The 26449-nt window shown below is 37.6% G+C and overlaps 1 protein-coding gene across 1 annotated transcript; it reads right to left on the reverse strand.

Annotated features, from left to right (window-relative positions):
• Positions 1-322: 322 nt before the first annotated feature.
• Positions 323-25304, reverse strand: LOC103778767 (bone morphogenetic protein 5; the record flags this gene model as incomplete). Its single annotated transcript, XM_008946382.1, has 5 exons — positions 323-931; positions 4651-4761; positions 6549-6625; positions 14792-14989; positions 25156-25304. Coding segments are annotated over 5 exons (685 nt in total), but the record flags the coding sequence as incomplete, so codon positions are not given.
• Positions 25305-26449: the final 1145 nt, after the last annotated feature.

The following is a 26449-nucleotide window of genomic DNA, read 5'->3' on the forward strand; positions in this document are numbered from 1 at the left end:
CAGTGTTATAGATAATAGGCTGGTATGATTTGAGGTAAGAATGTTGTAGTTCAACTTCTGATGTTAACTTGGAAAGTCATAGATAGAGGCAAGAGTCTGTCTCCACAGAATTCCTGAAGCTTTGAGCCTTTTGCAAACTCTGCAGCCCACAAGCCAAGAAGTTAACATACTCCTCCACTTACACTCATCTTGTTAAAGAAAACAGTTAGAACAATTATGTGCAACCTTTTTGCTTCTATCTACTATTTATTTACTTAAGCACTGTTCAACATTTCACTTTTTCTAATGGAGCAGAACTTCTAAAAGAAAAAATATGTTTAGACAAGCGGTTTTGTTTAGCGTTTTTTTTTTTTCTGTGCCTTTTTCTAAATAAATATCCCGCCACAGTTTTCATTGGCACAATACGACCAAATGTATTTTAGTTCCTTTAACAATATGAAGCAGTCACAGAAGTTCTGGAGTTTCTAGCTTTAAAAAAAATCTACACAAAGGCTTTACTTTAAAATATTGAAATGGAATGAAATAGATTCCAGTATGGTCAATTAGCTTGTGAAATTCTACTGCATAGTGAAGTGACCCATAAAATAAATGGTTCTCATACAAAAGAAACTATATACTTTAAAATAAATAAAAGCTACTATATACATTATACTGTACATTTAAATGAGAGATGACATGAAATGGAATAAATTTAGGACTGCCTTTTCATCAGCAAGTCTCATATCTTGACTTTATTACAACTCTGAATAAAACCCTCTGCTTTAGATTATTTTTTTTTATTCTAGTGGCAGCCACATGAACGCACCACCATATTTCTGTATTTTTTTAAAATAACATTGGAACTGTCATCAAAGTAGAGCACGGAGATTGCGTTCAGTTTTGTTGGTGCACAGCATGGCTTTGGTACATGATCAGGGAACATCAAGTGAACCTGAAAGAGAGAGAAATACATAGCTCATATATCAAACAGAGAGGTACAAGGACAATGTCAGTGCAAAACACGTCTTTGCAATTCAGAGTGCTGTGGTCACAGATTTTCCTTGGTTAGCAAATTTAAAGCACATCTTACCTCCAGAATATTGCACTCTGATTTCAATTGCATGGTCAGAGTTACACAATAATAGCAGATGGAGAGACAAACGAGGAAGAGCAGCCAAGACAGAACGTTGGTTTTCAGATGAAATTTAGTAAAGAGCTGGAGTTAGGCGGCTGCTCAGGAAAACACTTAAACATATTGTTAGTACCATCTCTGCTAAGGACAGTGCTTAACATGAAGCACAGGCTCAAGTGCTGGGTCTCACTGGGACCCCGGCATGTGCTAAAATGCTTTCCTGTGTCGGGGTCTCAGCATGGAGGAAAGTCTGCTGCAGACAGCGAAGGTTGCACAAGCAAAGGCTCATACTGAAACTGTTTTCAGCCTATGAAATGGTAAGATGAGGGTTCTCAGACAGCATGAGTGCATTTTAAGGTCTTATCTAGGTATCTGTGGATCCAATTCTACTTCCACTGAAGTCAAAATCAATTCGCAAGATGGGTGCCAGCTGGACAGACGGCTTGGGGAAAGGGCTGGGGCAGAGAAGGCTTTAGGTTCACTAGGCTGAAATATATCAATGAAAGGTTAAAGAGAAGGAAAAGAGTTTTGAATAGCATCCCAGAACGAATAAGATCTACTGGAAATATCTGAAATGGGGAAAATAGAAGTTCTTTGTACTTGAAAGAAGGTTGGATGTAATATTCTATGCATGCTGAAGACTTGGAAACTGGGGAAGCCAGAAGAGAGGGAGTTGTAACAGAGAGGGCAAGAGATTATTAAGGCATGGATGAAGACTTCAGCAGTAATAAGTTTCATTTGTGTTTTAAGTCTTTGTAAATCTGTTAGAGCCATCTGTCTTGCAGTGATATAAGCCCAGAGCCTTTGCCAGACAACAGAGAACAGTCTATCAGGAAACGATTTTTACATAACTGTTACCATGAGAAGGTCTTTTGAAATGAGCAATAATAAATCCTGAAGTAGCAGTTTGGTAAGGGTTTAGACACACATTTAAAAACAGTTTAACAAATGAATAGCAAAGCACTGGAAAAAGGAATAATTGTGCCTTCTTTGGGCAGATGTTTGTCCTGTCATAACTCCTGGTTCCACCAGTCCCTGCCATCCAGGCCGGGAGCTCCATGACCCTGCTAGCCTTGCAGGACAGTGGTGCTCACAGCCCCTTCGAGAGGGAGCCTGGAAGTGTGAGTCAACCTGCTGATCCACTGACTCACATGTCCAGGAGGTCAATGCTACTCCAATGCCTGTTCTGAGGGTGATGGGAAGCAAAAGAGAAGACAGCTTATATAAGGGGAATTGGACTAGATGACCTTTAAGGGTGCCTTCCAACCCAAAGCATTATGATTTTATAATTCTATGATAATTCATTAAATGCAATCTGTCTTTTATTTTTATACCTCTTTATCATCTGTCTGCCTAAGTTCAGTCTCGGAAAAAGAAGAGACAAAGAGGCACTGGTCCAGTATTTCTCCTATTTTGTTACAAAAGAAAAAAAAAGCAAGAGTCAGGAAAGTTTGGAGGGGTACCAAGGAACAATCACTTCCCAACCCAAAGAGTGGGCTTTTTTAGAATGGTGTAATCAGTATGGCTGGGAGATGATTACATTTGGATTAGGGTGGGGTGTATGAATAATTGTTTCCCAAGCCATCCCCATGTGCACACCTTGTGTAAATCTGAATTTTGTATAATTTAAACCAGAAAGCATTCAACTACTGTTATCTCATCTAATTTATGTTCAGTTAAAATTTAATTAGCCTCATGATTTTTTGGCTGCACAACTGAATGCATGTACAGTACATGCAGAGGGAGACACACAATTCCAAAAAGGCCATAAAAAAGAGGGAAAAAATTAAGTATCCAATTTGAAAAATAGACCAAACTACACAAATTTCTGAACAACAGGAAATTAACCATTTTTGGAAAGGATATACACACAAGAGAAAGCAGCACTGGCCACTTCTTATTTTACAGTCCATAAGTGCAGGAGAAAACTCTAACTTGGGGTTCTCACTGATACTGACAACTTTTCTGGACAATGTTTGCATAATGCTAAACTATTCCTTTGCTGAGCTATTTCTTTTGAGCTCGGGACTGCATATATACTGTTCTTCATCATCTCCTAGGCACATTGCTATGTTCCTTGCCAACTGGCATTTGCTGTTCCCTTTCGCCTGAACCCCTTACCACACTTCTGTTTATTTCCAGCCTCTGACATTTTCCCTTCTTTTTGTAAATCTTGCCGAGTCAAATTCTGGTAGAGATGAATAATGTTACATTGGGGGCTGGATTTGGAGAAGGTGCATAAAGGAAGAGCTGAATAGAAAGGAAAAGTTCTCAGCGCTTGCTGAGGTTTTAAAAATATCACTGTCATGTAGAAATATTTGGCAATTTTCACAAGCAGAATTTATTTTTTTTGTCTGAAAGAAATCAAACTTGGTTGATTTATTTGTTTGTTTCTGGATTTTTTTTTTTTGATGTAGGGTTTTGGATGGGGAGGGGAGTGCTCAGGGGGGTAGTAGCTGCATTTATTTCTGAAAAGGAAAAGATTTTTTCACACCCAGATTTTTTATGTCAAAAATCAAAGGCAAGGCTCACTATTGATGGTCCAATGCATCAGCATAGTCTGATGGTCAGGATACTTCCCTGTTATCAGTTTAAATCAGAGGGAGCCTTAAACCCATGTTTCTGTTACTGCAGTAAGGTGTCTTGACCTTTCTAGAAACTAGAGATGGCAACTCTTTACTGCTCTAGTTTGGTACTCCCACTCCCTCCTTATGTATTGTCTCTCATTCCTCTACTTCTTAATCATCCTGCTAATACTGATGCTGTTCAGAGCTAGTTCTTCATCTGGCACAGGTGAAAAAATCATGACCAGATAGTTGGACTCACAGCATTACATTTAGGCATAGTCTAAAAGTCTTAATTTTTGTAACTGAATGTTTCTGGGGTAGAGGAGGCCTAGCCAGCTGCTTCAAGTAAGATCATCCTTTTGGCCGCTCCAGCTGATGCAAAGGACTAACATAAGAACTAGCAGAGGCAGAAATCTGGCTGCAAATCCCCTTTTACATGTACCAGGCAGAGCAACAGATCCAAACACATTTATAAATTGCGTTTGTTAGCCAGGCATGACTGAACACGATTTCTTACACGCAAATGCATCTGCTTGCAAAGCTTCACATTAAATTACAGTTTAAGTATCTCTGCCAACAGTTGACAATGGAGGTCCACAGAGTGGCCAAGTGTCAACGTTTCTGGAAGGAATAGCATGTAGACGTTAACATGGAGCTTCCATAAGCTGCAAAAAAGCTCTTGGAAATGGGATGAGGGGGCCCCTTTTGTTCCTGTCTACACAGTTCTCCAGTAATATGACACAGTCTTTACATGTGTTATTGCATTTGAAACAGAAGGGAAACCTACCACACGGGCCACTCTGGACACTACATCCTCTATCCATCATAATCGTCAGTGCATGTCTTTGAAATGGGTTATCATTTACCCAGAAATAGTCAAAATCCAATAATAGTGAACAGAGAGGAAGAGACAGCCTGCGCCAAGTCACTTACAACCACAAAAAGTCAACTAGAGCATAGGCAGAGACATACCAGAGTCTGAACAATGGCGTGGTTTGTTGCGTTCATGTGGGCATTGAGGGGGAAGGAACATTCTCCGTCACAGTAAAACGCAGCGTAGCCCTCTGGCGCAATAATCCAATCCTAAAACAAGAACAAATACAAACACTTCTTTTTTTTTTACTCAGAGAATTTAAAACCATGTCAAGATAAACTAAAAGTTGTCCAAAGACATAATGAATTTCAGAATGTGGCATGTTAAATTACTTTTTTTAGAAAACAAAGAAACAAGAAAAAAAATATTTGCTTTCTTCATGCAAAACGCAGATGAAGATTAAACTTAGAAATCTATACTGAATATCAACTAATAAGGACATAAGAGGAATTAAAAGTCCACGTGCATTTGTCAGAATGCTTTTCTTCCGAGATCAAAAATCTTGAATGCAACAAAAGTAATTAAAATGCATTCTTTTTCTTCATCATACTCAATATCATCAATTGTATTACTGCATGAGACTTAGAGCTGCTAGAGATTACCTTTTGGAACGTCACTGAATCATGCATTTTGAGGATCTTTAGCAAAACAGCATGGGGAAAAGACCACAAGAGGGAAAATATTTTAAAATGTTAATGAAAGCTATGTGTTCGGCTTGCCAAATTCCTCCTTTGCCAGGCAAAGGTGATGGAGGTGGTATGGGAAGGACAGAGAGGATGAAGTAGCTAATTCTTGTATGTTGTTTCTTTTTATCTCATTTCACCCTGAGTTTCACTGGTCAAATATTGTACAGTGTAACTTTGGCTTTCCAGTTGAAACCTTGAATTCTTCAAACATTTTTTGTATAAAAAAAAAAAGTTATTTTCCCTATGGCCGCTTTGAATGACTGATCTGAGAGCCTTGCACACCTTGGGGCATATCAGAATTTGCTGTTTAAAAAACCCTAAAAACCTGTTGATACCTGGAAAAATCTGTGATCTAGAGAGAGACAATGGCTCACTTGTTTAGTAGGCTGAATTCAAGTCAGCACCACAAGCCTGCTCTGGGTGATTATGCTCTGCAGTCTTGGGAAAACAGTCTCTGCCTACTTCTTCAGGCTGCTGTGAGGATAAATATACTATAAAGTATCAGGCAGAGTAATGAGGCTGTATGAGAATCTGAGCTAGATCTGTAAAGCATGAGCTGTCACTTCAGAGGCAGCACACTTTTTCTCTTTGTAGACATGTTCTGCTCATAAAGATTTATTTTAAAACAATTCATATAAATGTGAAATGCACAGACAGGTGTCTCTGAGCTCTCACCTACATATGCAATATGTCTAGGTTATAGGTTGCTGATGGCCTTCTTGTTCTTTCTTTATAGAGAGCTCCTTACTTTCTGGAAAGAAAACCTAGATAGAACTTTATTTTTTTTTCTCATAATGCCCTGCCTCTGACTTTAGAAACTTTTACTATAAGTACATTCTTTTTTTATCACTGTGTGGCAGAATGAGTTTTTCCCAGAAATTATATAAACATAGCTAAGGGGTTATAAAGGCCACTGAGCAATGATCCAAGCTCTAGTTCCTGTGAAACCTCTCTGACCTGCAGTAGACAGCACTGAATTGGGCAGAATTCAAGTGCAAATTTCAAAAGTTCCATAGCACAGTGTGGGGATTTTGGTTTCATTTACTGCAGAACTATTAATCTCTTGAGTAACAGTCTGGATTTATCTGTATGTGAATGAATCCTGATCATAAAGCCATTAACGTATACAAAATCTCTGAAAGAATAAAGCATCAGTAATAGGGATTCATTACAAAATGTATTTAAAGAATTTGTATCTCATCAGTGAAACAGCAATTACCATGACTATAACAGACTGTAAATAATGAGGAACTGTGAAACAGATTCTCCCAAGTTGAACAGATAGGAAACATCATTTAGAATATTCATACCTGCCATCCTAAGTCTCGGAAACTCACGTAAAGTTCATGTTTCTTACATGCTTGCTTTTGCTCACTTGTGTTATAATCTACAGGAAGAAGATAATAAGTTGTTTAGAAACATTGCTAAAATTGACAAGATTTAGCTACTCTTGAGCTCCTGACCAACCTTGCAATGAAAAAGAACAAGCATAATGTAATTTCTGTTTCCAGGGCTTGTCTTAAAGGCAGTGTAAAGTTGGAAATGCAGAATCAGCACTGTCAGCCTGATCCAACTTGTGTACACAGACAAAACGATGCATACAGCATTAGAGGAAACAGGCTTACAAGATGTCTGGTTGCCGGCTAACTAGGTAGCAACTCTGATAATAGGCACACAGGTAATCAAAGGACATCAAATGATAGTCTGATACAAGGTACAGGGAAGTCATCTATATGTTCTCACAGGTTTAATTACCAGATGAAGAAAGCAGCCCAGTTCAAAAGGTAAATTAACAATGATAAAAATTGTCCTGAAACAACAGAATTTCCAAAAGTCATTTTTTAAACATTAACACATTTTGTATTTCATTTTTTTACCATATTTTCTGGAAATATTCACCACTTGATGATCCTTAGCTGGTAATATCAATTTAAACAAGTAGATTAACAGATGCTTTTTAAAGGCCTGAATGTTTCTGCACTGTCAGACGTATGTCATGACAGAAGGACACAGAGAACTTTTCATACATGCTTCTCCAGGACAATCTGATTCCTAGAGAAAATCTACTGCTTGTTGCTTATTTCTGCTGAGTAACAGGAAAGTAAAGGAATAGGGCCATGCCTTTACCACATTAACACTCCAGAGGTGGTTTATAGTGTTATTCAAGTGATGCCATCAGTGAGGCATGTGATGGAGCAGGGAGGACAGTCTGTCTCCTCTGGTTCCATTTCAAGAATGCTTGAAATGACTTTTTCAGACCAAAATAACCATTCTGGCATAAATAAAAAAATAAGTTGGCTGAAATTCACAACAGAAAAAAAAAAAAAACAAAAAAACAACAAAACAAACAAACAACCAAGAAGACAGTGAAAAATCAACAAAACCTTCATTTTCAGGAATAGAATTTTTTTTTAGGAACAGTATTTTGACATTAAAAGATGTGAGAATGGGATGGGAGGGCCTCTGCTGAAAAATTCCTGGAAAACTAAGGAAGAGGCCTTTTTCACATAAAATGAAATGAAGAGAGTTCTTCAATTTGTGAGATAACCTGCTGTAGTGCTTCACTATCTTTGCAGAAAACTCCTCCAAGTATCTCTCCTAAAGGAACTTTTCTGCAAAGTTACCAACATCTTGTCACCTGTCCTGATCTGCACTATCCTTGCTTCTCTTGTTTCTCTTCAGTTTTTCTGTGTCTTTCTGAAGATGTGATGGCCAAAACTGATTACAGTGCCAAATAAAGTAAAATAATTATTTCCTACAATTTCTGGATTATTTTCTAGCAGTAGATCTCAGAATAGGAGTTTTGCAGCAAAATCATGCTGTCAAATAACCAGCTTCACATCATTTTTTTTATATATTCCTGCCTAGTCACCTTAGGATTATGTTATATTTAAGCAGCTCAATGAATAAATAACATGTTGGGGATGAGGGTGTTGGATGACCAAGATCAAAACCAGTATTGCAATACTGGAATTTGAGAACAGATTTCAACTTCTTAAGAGATCTTCTTTACATGATCTCACGGCAGACTGGCCTGGAGGACAACGGAGACCAGGAGACCTGGCTGATGTCCCAGGACAACTTCTGAGAGAACCACTCACATCTGCAGGTCAAGCAAGTATGGTATAAAGCCATTGTGGCTGAATAGGAGACTCTTGACTGAGCTGAAATTCAAATAGGAAATAAAAGTAGCATGGAATGGGGAGAAGCTACACAGAAATAATATAAACACACTGCCTGGGCACACAGGGATGGATGTTAGGAAAGCCAAAGCTTAGCTGGACTTGAAGCTTGTGAGGGATGTGAAGTTCAACAAGAAGGACTTCTATAGGTACATCTATAGCAAAAAGAAAAGCTAAGAAAAAAAAACAGATCCATTGTGTCTCTCACCTAGACAAGGAGTCAGAACAGATTAAGATACTCAATGCCTTCTTTGTCATATTTTTTAATGGCCAGATTTATCCTCAGGATTTGCAAGTCCCTGAGCCTAGTGACCAAAACTTTACCTACGGTAAACAAGATAGAGTTAGGAATCACTTAAGCCAATTAAGATACACAAGTCCATGTGAGCAAAAAGGGTGAATTTCAGGGTGAGGACTGAACTGACCAACGTTATTGCAGTCACTTCCTGCCATTTTTGAGTGTTCATAGTGACTGGAGGATATTTCTGATGATTCAAAAATGAAACATGACACACCTGTCCTCAAGAAAGTCAATCGGCATAACTTCTCTTTCTGGGATGTCTGTGGAGCAAATTCTCCTGGAAACTGTGTTCAGGCACATGAAGAAGAAGGTGTTTGGGAACAGTCAGCTTGGATTTACTCATTCAAACTGTGCCTAACCAACCTATTTGTTTTCTTTGATGTGCTGACTAGTTTTGTGTGCTTTCTAAGAGCACTAGGTGTTGTTCACTTTGCTTTTATGAAGGTTTTTGATACTGTCTTCCATAGTATTCTTAGAGCCAAATTGGTCAGATATGGTTTGGACAGGTAAAGAATATAATGGGTTGGGTTGCTGAACTCAAAGGTTTGTGATCTGTGGTACAATGTCCAGCTGGCAGCTGGTTACTAGGGCTGTCCCTAAAGGATCATCAGTACTGGTGCAAATACAGATTAATGTGTTTGTTAGTAACCTGGACAATGAAGAGACTACGCTCTCTGCAAGTTTACAGAAGATACCTGATCTGGGAGGAGGGATAAATCGTCCAAATTACCAGAAAAATGTTGGACTGAATCAGATCCAGAAGAGACTCAAGGAGATGTCATTCAAAAAAGCTACCTGAAGTTTACTCTTTGCTCTTTTTTGTTTTTTTTCTTTTCTCCTTTTTTTTTTCTTCTTTTTTCTTTTCTTTTTTTTTTTTTTTTTTAACAAGCTGTGTTCCTGTCTTCTATCAAATATACCTGGACCCCAAAATGTCTCCTGAAACCATGCCAAAAGCTGCACACAAGTCAAGATATATCCATCTGCAGTACCAAATAGCTTGTTCTAATACCACCAAAGACGTTAAGTTAGGCTTTCTAAGGTATAATACCTCAAATCCTCATTCTTTTTTAAAGATGAATACTACCTGCTTTCCTGTGGTATTTCCCTAGCCCTTCATGAGGCTCAATGACAGTCATTAAAGATTCTTCACAGATCATTATCTACCTGCTGCCATCTCAGAAACACTTAGTTGCCCCAGAGCATGTAGGGCCTAAATATATCCCACACCCTATGGGAGTCCTATGTCTTTCTGGACTAGCCACTGGACAAAAGGCATCACAGGTTTTCAAATATCTATGTTTTTAATATAACCAAGCCCCCTTAGTCATACTTTATGCTGAGTTGTCTCTAGTAATCTAGTATGTCCTGGACACACATTGGAAGTAAAGTGAAGGTAGCAGAAACCTTAATTTTTTTAAAAAAATTTTCATTGTGTTTCACTGATGACTCTTTACAAGGATCTGTATATATTGATTTTGACTAATATTAGTGTTAGTTTGATGATTGACTAATATCAGACCAATTTCTGTTTCCACTATAAGTGGGAATTAAATTCAGTCATACAGAATGCAAGTCACTTTGCAAAAAACCCTCTGACTGAAAAATGTGGGAAAGATATACATATGAGAATCATCAAATCATTTATCTTGGAAAAGACCTTTAAGATCATCAAGCCCAACCATTAACCAACCTCTGCCAAGTCCACTGCTAAACCATGTCCCTAAGCACCATATCTGCATGAATTTTAGACATGTCAGAAAGTCAGGAAAGTTACAATCTGGTTTTAGATAGCACTCAAGCAGACAAACAAACAAAAGCTGAAGATTGTGTTTTTGCCAGTACTCTTTCAGTCATGACATTTTCATATTTAAGAACGTGTGCAGAAGTTTTAGCACTAGAATGTGTCAGAAGTCCTTACAGTTAAAAGAGAAAGTCTGGATAATAAATATATAAGTCATCATATAGATATCATCATTGTCTTGATAACTTTGATTTATCTGAACATAGGTTAACCAGTGGTGAATGAGCAGTCACACCACAACACCTGATAAGATGGTCTGCATTTTGTTTGCAGACATTTATCTGCAAACCAACTAACCCATACACCTACAAAGACCATACACCTTGGGCAAGTCTGTATTCCTTCCTTGATTTCTGTCTTTCATGTAAGTCAAATGTTGTCTGCAATGTAACATTTCATATAAGTTTAAAATGTGATATTTATAACAAGATATGATGCCAAGGATTCTATTTCACATGCTGTAGCTTTGAGGCCTATATGCTCATTCTGGCAAAGACCAAAGCCCGAAGCTATTGTGTCTCATAAATCATTGTTCCTCAGCAGTCTAAACCCTGACATAACAGAAGGAGCTGTCGAAGGAAGGTAACAATGAGAGCTTTTTGTTTGTTGGGCTATTTTTATGCAAGGGACATAAAGACATATCTATAAATACTATCACAAAGTATTGAGTTTTTAATTAATTAGTGTGACACCAACACATACAGGAAACACATAGTACCATTTTCTGGTTTTATTTCACTGCATAATGAACAAAAATAATGTCTTTTAATTTCCTGGTATAAGTCACTGTTAAGAATTTAAATGTGGATATCTTCTACTGCTCAGTTACACTGTAACTCCTTTTAGATTATGTTAAAAAAAATTAAAAAAATAATCCAGCTTTTGCTTTGAGGAAGAGTTATGTGATGGACCTTGGGAACAAGTTGTCTTGTTTTGATTTGTTTTAATTATTTTTCCTTTTATCTACAGTTTGATAAAAATACAACTGGGTAAGTAACAAACAGTTCAATCCTCTGTGCATAGCAGGCAGATGGAGTCTGAATATTAAATTTAATTATTTCTGTCTTTACACTGCAGTGAGGTCATCTCTTGAATTTCTTACCAGTGCAACCAAATCCGGCAAAAATTGATCAGCTGCTAAAATAACTGATACATACAGGTTTTCTTTATGTTTGGTTTGTGTATATCTTAATGAATAATTTTAAAAGGTGCCATCCATTGGAAAGGAAGAACTGAGTTGCCCAATGGGGCTTTCCTTTTTGACATTCTTAGAATACAGTAAAGCTAATTGCTGAGGTCCAAGAATTTGGAAAGGAAGAAGGCAAAAGACAAGGGGCAAGAGGCAAAACTAAGACCGCAAAAGGCAAGGGCAAAAGGAAGGAGAAAAAAAAAAAAAAGAAAAAAAAAAGAATAGAAGGGGACAAAATGAAATTGTGAAATTGAAAAGGAAGAAGAAAAAAACAAGGAGGAAAGGAAGGCATGCAAAAAAGTTAGGATTGATGTACAGAGAGAAGTATAACCAAAGCCTGTGACCTATAAATGACAGCATACCTATCTAGCTACATAATATCTGGCTATGTGAATGAGCATATTTCACTGTCAATATCTGATTTAGATGCTTTAGATTGGAACGACCTTGGAAACAAGGACCTGTGTCACATAATGAGATTTGCCCATCACTTTGTCATTTATGTCAACGGTGTCTTGCATCAGGGAGTGAATGAGAATTGTATATGGTTTATCGACAGTCCACCAAGTGGAAGATGACGGGCAGAATTCTTTGGAGTTCTCTGTGGTTTAAATATGAAGAGATGAACAATACTTCTAAAGCACTGCTCATTACTGGAAGCTGTAGAGAACTAGGAGAATAAGTCTTCTACAATAAGCCTGCAAGGATGCAGCATATCCTGCAGTTCTTGGGGCTGGTGAATAGGAGGAAAAGGTCACAGCTTTTCCCTGATAACAGGCTCTGCCCATGGAAGGACTGTGTTCTGCAAAGACACAAAGGTCTGGGAAGTAAGAATGTGTTCCCTCCATTGTGTCTCTTTTTGCATGCTGGACCATCTGGAGACAATCCGCACATTGCCTATGCCATCAGTGTGCTCATCTGCAGATTTTAATGAGTATTGTTGCAATAGTTATTAAAAGTGTTTTGAAGCACTTATAGTGTTATAAGTCGCATCACTGATCATTAATGGTACCCAAATAAAAGGAGGTTGTTTATTTGTGATACAGGGACTGTTGTGACAATCTGCAAAGCAAGAGTGTGAAAGCTGATTTGCTGTGGCACAGGAGCTACTCCTCCAAGCACTTGTGCTAAAGAGGAAGTTTCTGTGTGACATTGTGGTTACTTACGTGCCTTCAACTTTGCCACCTATTTCAGCCTGCCCATATCTTGCTGCCTCCATCTCCAGTTAGACATCACTGTCCCTGCTTTTGATGCAACTGCATCTGCAATTGCATCTTAAACTAATTTTAACAGTACGGTCTTCTTCAACTGCAATCTGAAAATCTATTTTTCAATCTGCAATTTTCAATCTGCAAAACTACAGAGACCTAGCATGGATCAACACATATAGTGGTGCACCTCTATGAATATGCAGACTTGGGTCTTAAAAATGTTTGGAGAAAATTTGTTTTATAATGTACATTTCGCTAGAGGTGTTCTCATGTTTCTTGTTTTACAACAGCTCTGGAGCATGGCTGTATGCATGGATGAGGCTGACCAGTGTTTGCTACATACAGACAGCTCTTCCTGAGGTAATTCTCATGCCACTGCATTTGGTGGCGTGTGTTAAGGTTGAGTTTTTCCACGTTAAACCATCAAGGACCTTGTGTTCAGTTTTCTTGCTATAACCAAAGAGGCTTAACAAATATATTCCATTCTCATTTCCTCACAGACTAGAACCATAGCATTCAATCTGAAAGTACCATGTTAATATTTATCATATATATATGTATGTACTTAGGTGATTTTCCTTTCCCTCCAAATTATGTGGTTATCAAAATTAGTAGACATTTTCCAGGAAATATGAAAAATCTTTTTAAAATACTTTTTGTGCAGGCAGAATATTACTTATATTTGAGGTAAAAGATTGTATTTTGGAATTAACAGAGTTGCATGTTTGACTGTATTTAAAACAAACCAACAAACCAACCACAAGAAAATGCTTGTGTTGTGTCATTCAGTTCAAAGCCCCTTTATGAAAATAGGAAAGTGCATCACACAGTGGCAGTAAAGTTGAAGGAACAGTTTCTGCAGAAAAAAAGCTGATCACACTTGAATTATAGAAAATGCAAATTCAATTCATTGTCCAAAGTAAATTCATAGAAAGCACAAGCTAGCAGGCCTAACTGATACGCATGGAGGCTAAGTCAATTTTTAACGTCGTAGCAAAAGAATCAGAATAGCTTTAAGCAGTTAATGAGAAAAGAATGTTTAGTCAATATAAATTTATAAATAATGATTAATAAATGATTTTAAATTATTTAATGATTAATAATGATTTTAAATTATTTATAAATTATTTCTAAATAAATAATTTATAAATAATTTTAAAAATGCCATTCTGCTATAGATATGTAATTTGTTTTTCTACTAATGAACAGATAAAATTGTCCAGTTTGGGACTTCTTTCATTATTTACTTATAACTGGTTTCCTACAATATTGACTGATAAGGGGTTAGAAGTTAATTGTGCAGGTGAGCTTTTGTTGTATAGTGATACAGAATATCAGAAAATTTTACAATACTCAAAAAAATGCCAAACAAAATCTAGCTGTAAATAGAGATCCCTGGTACCTTAAAAATGTCAGAGGCTTTTTAAAAGCTAGTGTCCTCAGAACATGTGCATCTCTAAGTCATTTACCTTAGACATCTACATCACAGGAAGGTAGATCATGCTCAGGGCCTACATAAAAAAAAGAGTTTTAAGGGCCAGGCAGAAATAGAGTGGAAATACAGTTTCTGACAGTTCAGCCAATGAGCAGTGTCTTGTTGAGCTGCTGTGACTCCACTGCATTTGAGCAGGTACCCATATAAGTGCAGTGAGACACTGGAACAGGTTGCCCAGAGAAGTTACGGATGCTCCATCCCTGGAAGTGTTCAAGGCCAGGTTCGATGGGGCTTTGAGCAACCTGGTCTAGTAGGTGTCCTGCCTGAGGCCGGGGGTTGGAACTAGATGATCTTTAAGGTCCCTTCCAACCAAAACCGTTCTGTGATTCTGTGAACTCCAAGAAACAGGCTAGTAAATCATAGGTTCATCTTACCCGCAACACTTGGCATCCTAGATGACTCCTGATGGCTACTGGATTTATTGCGGTTCTGGTTTTTCCTCTTATTGTTGGCTGCTCGGACAGAGCGGAAAAGCACTTCGCTTGCCTTGAAGAATGCAACCATGAATGGTTGCTTTGACTGAGGCCCATGTCGTCCAATCAGGCCAGCAGATTTAACATTGATACTTCGACCTATAAAGTAATGGAAATTGTAGGTTAAAACATGAACTTCTGCCCCTTCTGAAGCCACAGTAGAAACTCAGCTGCTGACTGTGACATGGCAAAGATTTTGCCCATAATCCTGAATTTCCGTCACTGAGAAACCTAACCACATTTTGTTGAATGGAACTTAAAAGACAAAAAAAAAATGCAACAATTTACATAAGTTTCAACAGCTTATGGATAGTTTGTCACTGTAAAAAATTGTAGTCTCTCTGTGCTATATAACTTGTTACACAGATATTTTAATTCAGTCTCACATGCACATCTCTAGAACTGAAAAATAAATGAAGGCCATTAAAGACTATAGGCTGTAGAGAGGATAATGTCATGCATTTTTGCATCACCTGAGTGTGAGATGTGGAACCTTATATCCCCAAAGCAAATCAGCAGCAAACAGAAGTGTAGATAATAAATATACTTTTGCTTTAAAAATAAATATTGTGCGGTGTTACTCAGACTGATATCCATTCATTAGTAAAGGTAGGAAGGTATTCAGTTGTTCAAGAGAGCTGAGTTTCAAATATGTACATTATTGACTCTGGTTCTGTTCCCAGGGGATGTGCATATTTCTTTAAAATATTTGTTCAGTCAGGACTGTGTGGTAACCTCAGTATATTATAGGATCTAAACTTCACTAAAAGAAAAGAAAGCAAAACAAGTCACTGAAACTGCATCAGTGACATTTTAGCAAATAAACCCTTGCTCTTAACAGAATTTATTTTGGCAGCATAAACACTTTTGTGCATACGTGTATTCTGCAGAGCCCTTCAACCGTCAGAAAATGAGACAGTGTCATGTGAAGCTGTGCAGCTGTGCTGGGTGGGGGACACAGAGATCCTTTAATGGGAAGGTACGGACACAGGCACCACGTGCACTGCATGGCATCAGGGTGCCCGGGAATTCTTCTGAAGCAACGGGAAGAGTTTGCTACGTGGGTGACGAGGTAGCATCAACTTCACAAACACCTAATGCCCTTGACACAGTCATCCTGAAAAGAACTTGCAGATAAGCATAGGCGTAAACCTTATAGAAATAAGCATATCGGTTTCCTTTTCAAACACAAACTTATAGTGGCTGTACGCCAGAGTCTATATTTCTTAGAAAAACTCTATCACTGGCGTAAATGAAAGAGGCAGTTTGATTTGTGGTTGAAGTAGTTTCCATTCTACTTCCACTGTAACAAATGTATTAATTCAGCTCAGACTTCCTCCTTCTGGCAGCTCTTTTGCAGTAAAAAGAGAAATTAGAAGTTCCAGCCAAATACCATACCTTGAACTGACCCACTTCAATACATAAACACTTTTACAACATGTTTATTCAGGTGTAGCACTTTAAATTGGTTTAAGATGTTTCCAGTGACAGAGAGCCCAGCAAAGGCAGGAGAAGAACTGAGAAAGTTCGCAGTTATGGAGCAGAGTAATTGGCAACATATTCCGAACAATTTTGATAATTACTTTTTTGACTGCAAGGGAAAAATATATTTGTTGAAGCTTCTGATTTCATTTTAAATGGCTTTTTAGTCTTGTGTTTCTTTAATTCTTCATGTGTTTGAGTTACTATTAAATAACATTAATTTCTATATGTTCCAATCTTCTATTGCAAGTCAGATATGAAAAACTGTACAGACTATTCTCTATTCATTGCAACATGGACAAACTAGCCTCTTACCGCAAAGTTCCAAGTTTCCCCTCATTTCTAGAGGGAATATTTTTATTATTTTTCTTTATTTATTCTTCCAATGACTTTCAGAATTTTAATTTTATCTGTAAAAGATTAATACCTTACTGGTGGATATTTTAAGAATACTATAAGATTTATATACTGAGGGCTGTAAGGATGTGTGGAAGTTTTTTGAATTTAAATCTAGGTTCTCTGAATTTACAATGGTGGATATTGTGTGTGAAGCAAAATATCCTTCAAACCAATGTGAACTCCCTTTAAAATAACTTTTAATATTATTAAGTTTCCTCTGGGTTTCCTTTAGACTTCAGCAATGAGATGGCTATTAAGATTCCACAAGTTAAAGCTTACTTGGTTATTCAGGATATAGAGATATACTGTAAAAAATTAATCCTGTAAGCCACAGCTTTTTTACACACAGAAACAGCTTATGTGACTTTATTTCTTTATTTGCTTGATCTTTTAAGCAGCCAGCCTGAGCTTTCAGGAACTATTAATTCAATTCACGAATGGTATATGTACTGGATATGCTTCCACTGCAGTCAACAGGAAAAGTTTTATTGACTTCTGTGGGTTCATCACTAAACTTTTCTCCCTCCGTTTATCATATACCATAACTTAACTGCAACTTTCAGAAGATGAAACAATCAAAATATACACTGCCCTTGAGACAGTATTTCTTCTGGGGAGGATCTCTGAACTCTTTGGTTTGGAAATTCAACCCACATATGTCATCTCTATTTCAGATTGCTTCTGTGCAAAAAAAAAAAATTTACATTTGCAGAACTTCTGTTATCCTTTATTAAAAACCAAACGACCAAACAAGCAAAAAAACCTCACAGCATTGTACATGTGGGAGACTTCCCACAGTCTAAGAACACAAAGCTGTGTAACATTTTCTAACATCAGCTGAATGACTCAGTCTGACCTGCTTAAACTGCACCTTCCCTTGGAGTGTCACCCACATGAAACTGGTAAAACCAAAACAGGAAGATGTGTCTCTGCTTTTTTTTAACATCTCTGAACAAGAAGTGAACATGATCAACATTCTGAAAAAATGGTTTGGTTTTAACCTTCCATCACATCTTTAATTCTGAGGACTTCAAAGGCTTTTCTTCTGGGTTTAGAAGAAAAGAAGAAACTGCAAGAAACCAGCAATCAGCTAGTGCCTGCTCCATTGAGCATAGGCACTGCAGTTATCCCTACACCAAAAAAAAACCAAAATAAACCTAACAGATGGACTTACTCTATGTGGGGACAGTCCAGAGCCTTCATATTTCTCAGATTCTGGCATGCACTGCTCAATCCTGCTATGATAATTTATTATCTCTTCTCCATATTGACAGGTATATTTGGAGACTAAGACTTAGTTAAAGCATTATGTTCCAAATCTGCTGAACTCCTTAGTCCTTATTCATATGATTTTGAGTTTTTGGCAAGATATGTTTGTTTGACTTGGCTTTTAATCTTTCTATGTGATAGTAAAGTGCCCTTAGAAGTTTACGTAAATGCTTGTATGGAAATGCCGGTTTGACTGACCAAACTGAATGAATATTATTTGCCTTTTCACATTCTATTCCCTTATAATAAAGGAACAGCTGCTGCAAAAATTACTGTGAAGTTCATCTTACCAAAAGGCCCTACCCAACAATTCTGACAATTTTAATTTTTTTTTTTTTTTTTAACACACAAAAGAAGTATAGCACTCAGGATGATAACTGGGGAGCTATTTGCTTTGTCACTATGTCCACTTTTTTGCTGTCACTTGCAGTCATAGAATACAATTCTTTTCAGGACCTGATCCACTTCCAACTTAAAAGTTCATTTTCCCCTCTAGCTGCTCCAAACGGAAATGCAGGAGCCCTTCAAGCTCTCAATAACAATCTGTCTCACAGTCCTGACCTGGAGACATCGTCTCGTTTTTCATTGCATTCAGACAGCTGACTTTTTTCTGAGATCGCCAGCATGGATACCAATGACAGTGGCAAGATTTGTGACTTGGCTGTGTCTCCTCAGGCAGTATGTATTTTATGTAAGGCAATGAGCAGACACTAATTTTGCAAGAGCTATCAGCCATTATGCATCTTGGCCAGATTTACACTGGCAGCACAGAACAATGAGTGATTCCAAGGTCCATTATTTTGTCCTGAGTCATCGAACTGTAGCAAACCACTCGTTTTGTTATGAAAAACAAGCACTTATTTACTTTCAAAAATGTCCAACAAGCCACAAAACACGTTTTACAGATTAACCACTACTTCTAGGTCACAGTAGTTATTCTGGTAATAATTTTATATATTTGCACATAGAAATGAAATCTTTAGTGATGCTAGGAATTCATTTCTGATTCACTGGAAAAAAAAAAAAAAAAGTGATTCCATACCTATGGTTTCCTTCTCATAGGGATTGGAATAAGGATTGGGAAAGGACTTTTGGAGAAATACCCTGAGCATACAAGGTCCAATAACATCTAATATTTGGGCAAAAATTGTCCCTGAGGCTCTGAGTCTGAAAGCTTGCAAAGTATTTCAAAATTATATAGAAACTTGCGTGGCTTGTCATGCCCAAACAGTGCTTTTGAGAGCAAAGACATTTCCAAGAAACAAAAGAACTGAGGTAGAATTTGGCTAACAAAGCTTAAATAAAGGTTTATTAAAAAAAGGAGAAGAGAAAACCTAACACCACAAATGTGATGGTCCGTATATGATATCCTCAACACTCCAAAGTATTTTATACTGTCTCTATTGTATCATCTACATAAACTGTTATATTTATGCAAACTTATGTTGTGCAAACTTTTCCTTTGGTGAACATATTTATGTTTATCAACATAAAATATGCTTTTGAAGCAACCTTCATGTGTTTTATTATTTCTTCTGTTCCCTGGAGGCTTTAAGGAATTCGTAAAAAAGGGTGCTATTGGGATGTCTGCTCTACATTTCCTATGCTTCGAAGCTTTAGTCAAAACTAAAGATTCAGCTTTTTTTAAAATCTCACATTTTGTTATTTTTATTCAGTTCACTTAAGAGATTTTTGCATATCTTTTTGTGTTGATTTTAATATTCATAAAACTCTTGAAGAAAGTGCTTGGGAACGTTTTAGGAACCATGGTATGCTGTATAATGTGGCAGTACCATATATGCTTACACAAAAGTCATTGTGATCATACACAAATACACTTGCTAAGTACTTGATTTATCCTTTCAGTTTAATGCACTTAAACTGTGAATGGCTTGTGGGAGTCCTAGGGCTTTTCTGCACAGTTAAAAATGTGTTCAGGAAGACAATAAAACAAGGAGAGATTAGATTAATTGGTCATTCACCAAAGAATAAAATGGGTAAAAGCCTTCCGAATGAAATGAAACACAACTGCCATTATCTCTAAAGTACTGGTGCTGAGAAGCAGATGTATCCTTCAGCTGTCTGGGGAGCAGCGTGGAGGGCAAGTTGCACAGCTGTACAGCCAGAACCAGTATGCACCAGTATGTAGTGGTGACAGGAGAAGGAATAGAGACCCATCTCATCTCCCTGACCTTCCTGCTTAAACTAAGTGTGCCCTTACTAACAAAGGGTGTGTTCACATCTCTTGCTACAAACAGACACGAGAAAATGCTGACTGTATTTCTGACCTAGCTGGAAACAGGGGTCACACCTATCTGAGTAAATTAAAGAGTGCCCAGGAGCACTCCCAGGCAATAGAGCTGGATTGTCCCCTCTGCTCAGGGTGGGAGGGTGCTCCTGATGCGCTTAAGTCCTGGGGCAGCTTCACCACAGAGTCCCCAGCACCCCAAGACAGTGCTGCAGGGACATCTCCCAGGGGTGCAGCTGCCCTGGGGACACTGTTTTGGAGACTGAGAGAGTCATCCCTCAGGCTCATTTCACACTACAGTATTCCTGAGCATGTTTAATTTAGTAGAGTAACTTTGGCCAAAGTCAGCTCTGAACCAGAACTCATGTAGCTGCACTTAGGCAGTGCTTGAGCCCAAGCTAATAAAACCTGCTGAGGGGCAGGATATATTAGCTCGGGTTCAGTGCTGTGCTAACATGGCTATATGGCTTCCAGATGGCTCACAATTTAGGCAGAGCTATTGCTTGCCAAGGTCCATGCATATATCAATATAAATATATATGTTCTAAATTCCCCCACTGTAAGGACACTAATGAAGGTAAACTCACTTCTGATATTTTGCCTTGCAAACACCAGATCCACAAATAGACTTAAATGTAAAAACACGGCAGCATCCTTCATCCTCCTCCTACCTGATGGCTACCTTGGTCATGTAAGTTAGTGCCAAGGTTGACTGGGGCCAACCTTGGGATGAGATTGACAACATTCAGTGTGGTAAAGGTGAGACTAAGGCAACTGGAAAGTATGCAGCCAACTACCTGAAGAAGCCAGGGTACTGTCACAGGTTGCTATGTGTTGAAAGTGAGCCAGCCACCCTATACAACATAAAGAATGTGGCCATGTTGTCTCTCTGAAGGCTTTGTAGGAGCAAGGGACCTTGGAAGGCACAAGCTGAAAGGAGGAGAGGCTAAAAAAGAGACAGTGGGTCTCTTAATGTCTCCCTTATCATCACTGGAGAAAGACCTCACCAATACTTCCTGCAGGATGTAGGACTAGGAGCCAAACCTCCTTCCAGGGGACACATCAGACTGTACCCAAGTCTGTGCTGGAGAGACAATTTGCCTTCCCTAGGCTTCGCTTGGATCAAGAAACCTATTTCTTTCAAGGCTTCCCTTTGCTTTGAGGAAAAACAATATATAAAAAAAAAATATACCTGAAGTAAAAGTCAGAGTTGGGGAGTTGAGGATTCTTGCTGTCTGACCACCTCAAACAGCAGGAAAACCCAAATAAATCTTCCGTAGGACTACTTGGTACCAGAAATCACCTTATTCAGCTTGGGCTTTTCAAAGTTACCACCAGTGTCTTCCCTTTTGATGTGCAGGCAAATGGAAAACACTAAGAGGGCAAATAATCTAAGAAAGAGCACAGAACTACGTGGCTGTGGGGGCTATCCAGGATCTTGTATTGACAGCTGTGTATTTGGAGCCCGTTTTATTTTGTGAATCATCAATAGTCACCATTACACATTATCTTCTCCTATTTTCTGTAGACAATGCTAGGTTCTTTCTCTCTCTCAGCAATGATATAAACAGCAAAAGAAATAATATCGCAGCTATTTATCCTCCTCCAGTACAAGTGATGTTCAAACTTTTGCTAACTTCCAATTATAAAGATGTTAAATGTTAACACAAAGGTGCTGATTCACTGGAACATGTTTTAAGTCTTAGGCGACATATGGTATATATACAGGAAAAACGTTGCATGGAGCTTTTTGACTTTTTTTCTGCATCTGCATTGATTTTATGCTGCAGTTCATCTAACACACACATTTCCATCAGTGTGAAAATGATCACCTCTCATTTTAAACACCACGGAGAGTTTTGGTGTCAAAAGGAGGGAATTGGCCAAAAGGGGATGCTGCAGAATGTTGAGGAAACATTAAAAAAGAGAATTTAAAAAAAAACCCTGATCCTTAATTTACCAGAGCCCCAGGGAAACAGTGCGTTATATGTTGACAGCTTCCATATGTGTCATGCAAACCTTTATTCTTACTGCTCAAAATAAAACGTCCCATTAAGAGAAAAAGTCTACATTTCATGCTAAAATGAGATGTATGATACCAAATACTGTCTTAAAGAAAAACGAAAACACATTCCGATGTCATGTGGCTTTTTGTACTTTTCCAGCCTTTTCAAAGGCAGAAAAATACGAATTACAACAACCAGACATTCTTCCAAAGTTGTTTTTATCACTCTGTTATATTAAATAGCTACAATTCTTTTTTTTTTTTATTCCTCATGTAGACATCATTATTTGTGTACTATCTTCAGGGATCACCAAAGAAATGTATCTATGCAAGTAATTGCCTAAAATGTCACTGAAAGATAACTGTAAGAAAGATTACTGTTAATAGCAATGATAACAGTATAGTAGCACCCTGGAGTCTCAGTAATTATTGGCATCCTGTTTTAAAGGTGCTGTGTGAATAAATCTAAAAATTACTACATATTGACTGACTTGATTATCCAGAGCCTAAGTGCAGCAACTGAACACCTCAAACAGGGATCCTCTGACTAACAGAACCCTACTTAGTTTAATGATCTGTTGCAATAAAAAGTTTAATGGATCAACTCTTATTGTAAATATCTCTCCAGTTATGGGAGCAGAACTCTTCTACCTCCCATAGACTCAAGGGACAGCTGGAATCATGAAGAAAGGCACTTCAGACCTGCACAGCCTAAAGTTGACTCGAGACAAGGGAAAGTTTTTAGGTTGTTTTGAACCAGTCTCTGAGTTTTCCTGGAAAACTGGTTGGAGGGAAGGTGACTGGGTTTCTCTGGGTTACAAACTGAGTCCACTACATACTGAGTCATGTATAAAAATGTATGTTCCATGTGTACACAAATGTGTCATTCAACTGCTGGTGCTTCTAATAGCTTCCAGAAGTAACAGAAACCCAATAAAAATAATCAAAGCCTTAAGAGCAAAATTGTAAGAGCACGAAAGGATGATTTTCCTTATGCTAAACTGAAGGGGTATAGCATAGGTCTTCCCTACAATTTTGAAAACTTTAGTCCCTAGAAGGGGACTCTTCTTGCATGAATAAACTGAAAACCAAACAGAAAATGAGGGAAAAGGGGAATTCCCTCCTTACCCAAGCAGCTGTGTTGAGAAATTCAAATAAGTGAGGTGCAGAAGGTAAAGCTGCTTGTGGCTTTGGAATTCAAAATAGAAAATTACCTATCATGCTTCTGATCTTGGGAGTAGGACAGGGGAAATATTTACATAAACTGTTCTTTGACAATTTCTTCAGTGTATTAACCTAAAGGTTTCCTTTTATCCACACAAACTTCCCTGCTGTTTACTAAATGGCTATAATTTTGAGGCTAGAACCAGCAAATTGCTGGTTCCAGGGTTTCTTAATGAATGCCTTTCACAGATGTTTAATTTTCAAGAATTTCTGTATTTTAATCTCCTGGAAAAAAAGTCAAAGATGGAGTTTACTCTGGAGCAGTAAAGTTGGCCAGAAGCCAGTCCACGTAATTTGGATGCCTGATGGAGGTGTCACCTCTCCAGAATTTTGAGGGCTTAAAAATGGCCTCACAAAACCAGGCTGCTTAACAGAGTCGCTCCCCATAGAGCCCAATCTCAGGTGTGGTGCCTTTGAGGGCTGGTTGAATGTAGGAACAACGTGGCCTACTTTGCATTGCTGCCTCCCTTTTCCACTGACTGTACTCTGACTGTATAGGGAACAGTAGGTGAAGAGTTTGTCTGCTCTGGTTCAAGCCTTTTTTAAGCATCATGCCTAAAGGACAGTTTTTGCATAACTCCCCAGTAGCTGGAGCACTTGCTGAAAAGGTATGAGAGGCTTTGTTCACAACCCAGCTGAGCCTGAGGGGGAATTCAGATCAAAAACAATGAAAAAATGTAGTCAGAACAAAGGAAGAAGAAAAAAAATATTAATCCTTACACCAGGGTTTCTTCTGCTACTTATTAACATTATGTCACCTAAGGTTTAGATTAACTGGCATCATAGAGTCTTTGGCCTCTGACATAAAAAGCTTTTTGACAATAAAGAGCTAAATCTGAAAGTTTGCTTGTAAAGTAGTATAGATTAAGTGAACCATCACAGAAAAAAAAAAAAAAAGTATCTAAGTCTCTTTTTATTAGTTTCTAAAGAAGTCTACATAAAGAACATTTCTTTTAAAAATATTATTTTGCACTGAGGTGCATTTTCACTTTTCAATGAAGACTATAACATGTGAATAATGTAGTAGCTCAATAAATTTGTACTAAAAACCCCAGATCTCTGACTTTAGTTTTGATAGTGTTCTTTCCAGTTCAGCTAATAAGAATTTCAAGATTTAAAATTTTTAACCCATTTCAAGATAAAAAGTTTTGAAAAGAATTTTTCTTTTGCAAATTTGAGAATACCAATTCCCATATTACCCTATTGTTAACCTTTTTCCAGCGTAAGTACGAGTATCTATAAGAAACCTCCTGAACTGTTCTGAGGCATTTTTATACTTTTCTCCATGCTTCAGCCCTGAAAGTTCTTTAGAAACTTTCTAAAACAAAAATTCCACAAATCTGCTTGAGTTACCTAAATGTAATCATTCAGAATGTTAAAATGGAACTTCATTTTGTATGCAGGAACTTTTATCCCAAACTTCATTTAGTTTAACTTGATTCAGTTAGCTTTATAATCACCATATTCTACAGAATTAAGAATGTTTGCAGACTGTAACTACAGCAAGATGAGACTTGTATTCTTTGCTTATAAACTCCCTGTCACCTGGTCAAGTTAAAAAACACCCATCCAGAAAAGACTCCTAGCAAGAGGTGACAAGAGACCGTGTTGTGTTGTGATCTACAGCCATGATCTTACCGTCCCCAGTTTCAGCGCAGAGTTGCAAGCCCAGATTGTTCTCTGGATTAATCACCCAGTGATTGCTGGTCATGGTAATGTCAAATGCAAACCAGCCCACATCAGAAGCTTGAGCCTTTCTTGTGTCTAGCAGGAACAAGTCTGCATCCCTAAGTTAAAGAAAATAGAGAGTTAAGGCATTTAAATATTATTATTTTTTGTCCTTAATTTCCTCGCTGACAATGACTTCCTGGAGTCCAAATGAATAATCCTTTGACATATCCTCACTGCAACACAGTACAGCATGTGCTGTAGCTAACATGTAATTAAGTATAATGCAGGTATTTTCTCTGAGAGGCCTTTCTGAAATGAGTCTCAGCATGTAAAAACTACAGCTCTGGAAAATCTGAAACATCCAGCTTCCTGATATAAATACACAAAATATGTAATTGAGGCTGTGTATAAAGGATTCATCTTTCAGCACTAGAATGTCTCAGGAAGATTAACTTTTATAAACCATTCAGTGTAAAGGACAAAAAATTGTCAAAATCACATTCCAATTTCAACTAAAATTCAAAGCCATAATGTTGCTAAAAAAAATCTGTTATTAATAACATGTGACAGCAGCTATGTCATATGACAAAACATGAGTAGATGACAGTTCCGACAGTTTAATATTAGTACAGATGTTTAGAATATAAGTCTCTATATCAAAGTAGAAATTATATATTTTTTCATTAATGTAATTATTACATTTTAACTCTCAGTTCCCTGGTATGTTCTCAAATTTGTTCCCAAGAAATATTTTAGCACTTCAGGACTATTGAGGGGAGTTAATATAATGTATTGCTAAGTGTTTAGCATGGATTGTATATTTCTTCAGTTTTCATCTATGTCCTGACACAAACCACATCAGTATTACAAATAATTTAATACAACAACCACACTAAACCTGAGATACTAAATTCTCATCAGTTTTATTTTACATGCTTCTACAAAGCAGCACGCATTATTTAAAAGTGGTTTTGCCACTTAGGGTCTAAACTAAAATCTATAGTTGTTTTTTTTTCCTGCCATAAGTAGTAATCAAAACAATAATATGCATGAATTTTTTTTTTATTTCTAAATTATAACTGCCCAAGTCAACTAAAGACAGATGTGGCTTACACAGTGGTATTATTACCTTACAGAGAACATGAATATATGCTTAAAGAGGGTAAGACAGACATAAATTATCAGGTTTGTGTATAAAACGTGGATTCGAAATCATGATGGTCCTGTCACTGTATTTTCATAGCATCATAGAATCCTTTAG

Source organism: Merops nubicus, unplaced genomic scaffold (genome assembly GCF_000691845.1).
Source record: "Merops nubicus isolate BGI_N331 unplaced genomic scaffold, ASM69184v1 scaffold18350, whole genome shotgun sequence".
NCBI classification, from domain to species: Eukaryota; Metazoa; Chordata; class Aves; order Coraciiformes; family Meropidae; genus Merops; species Merops nubicus.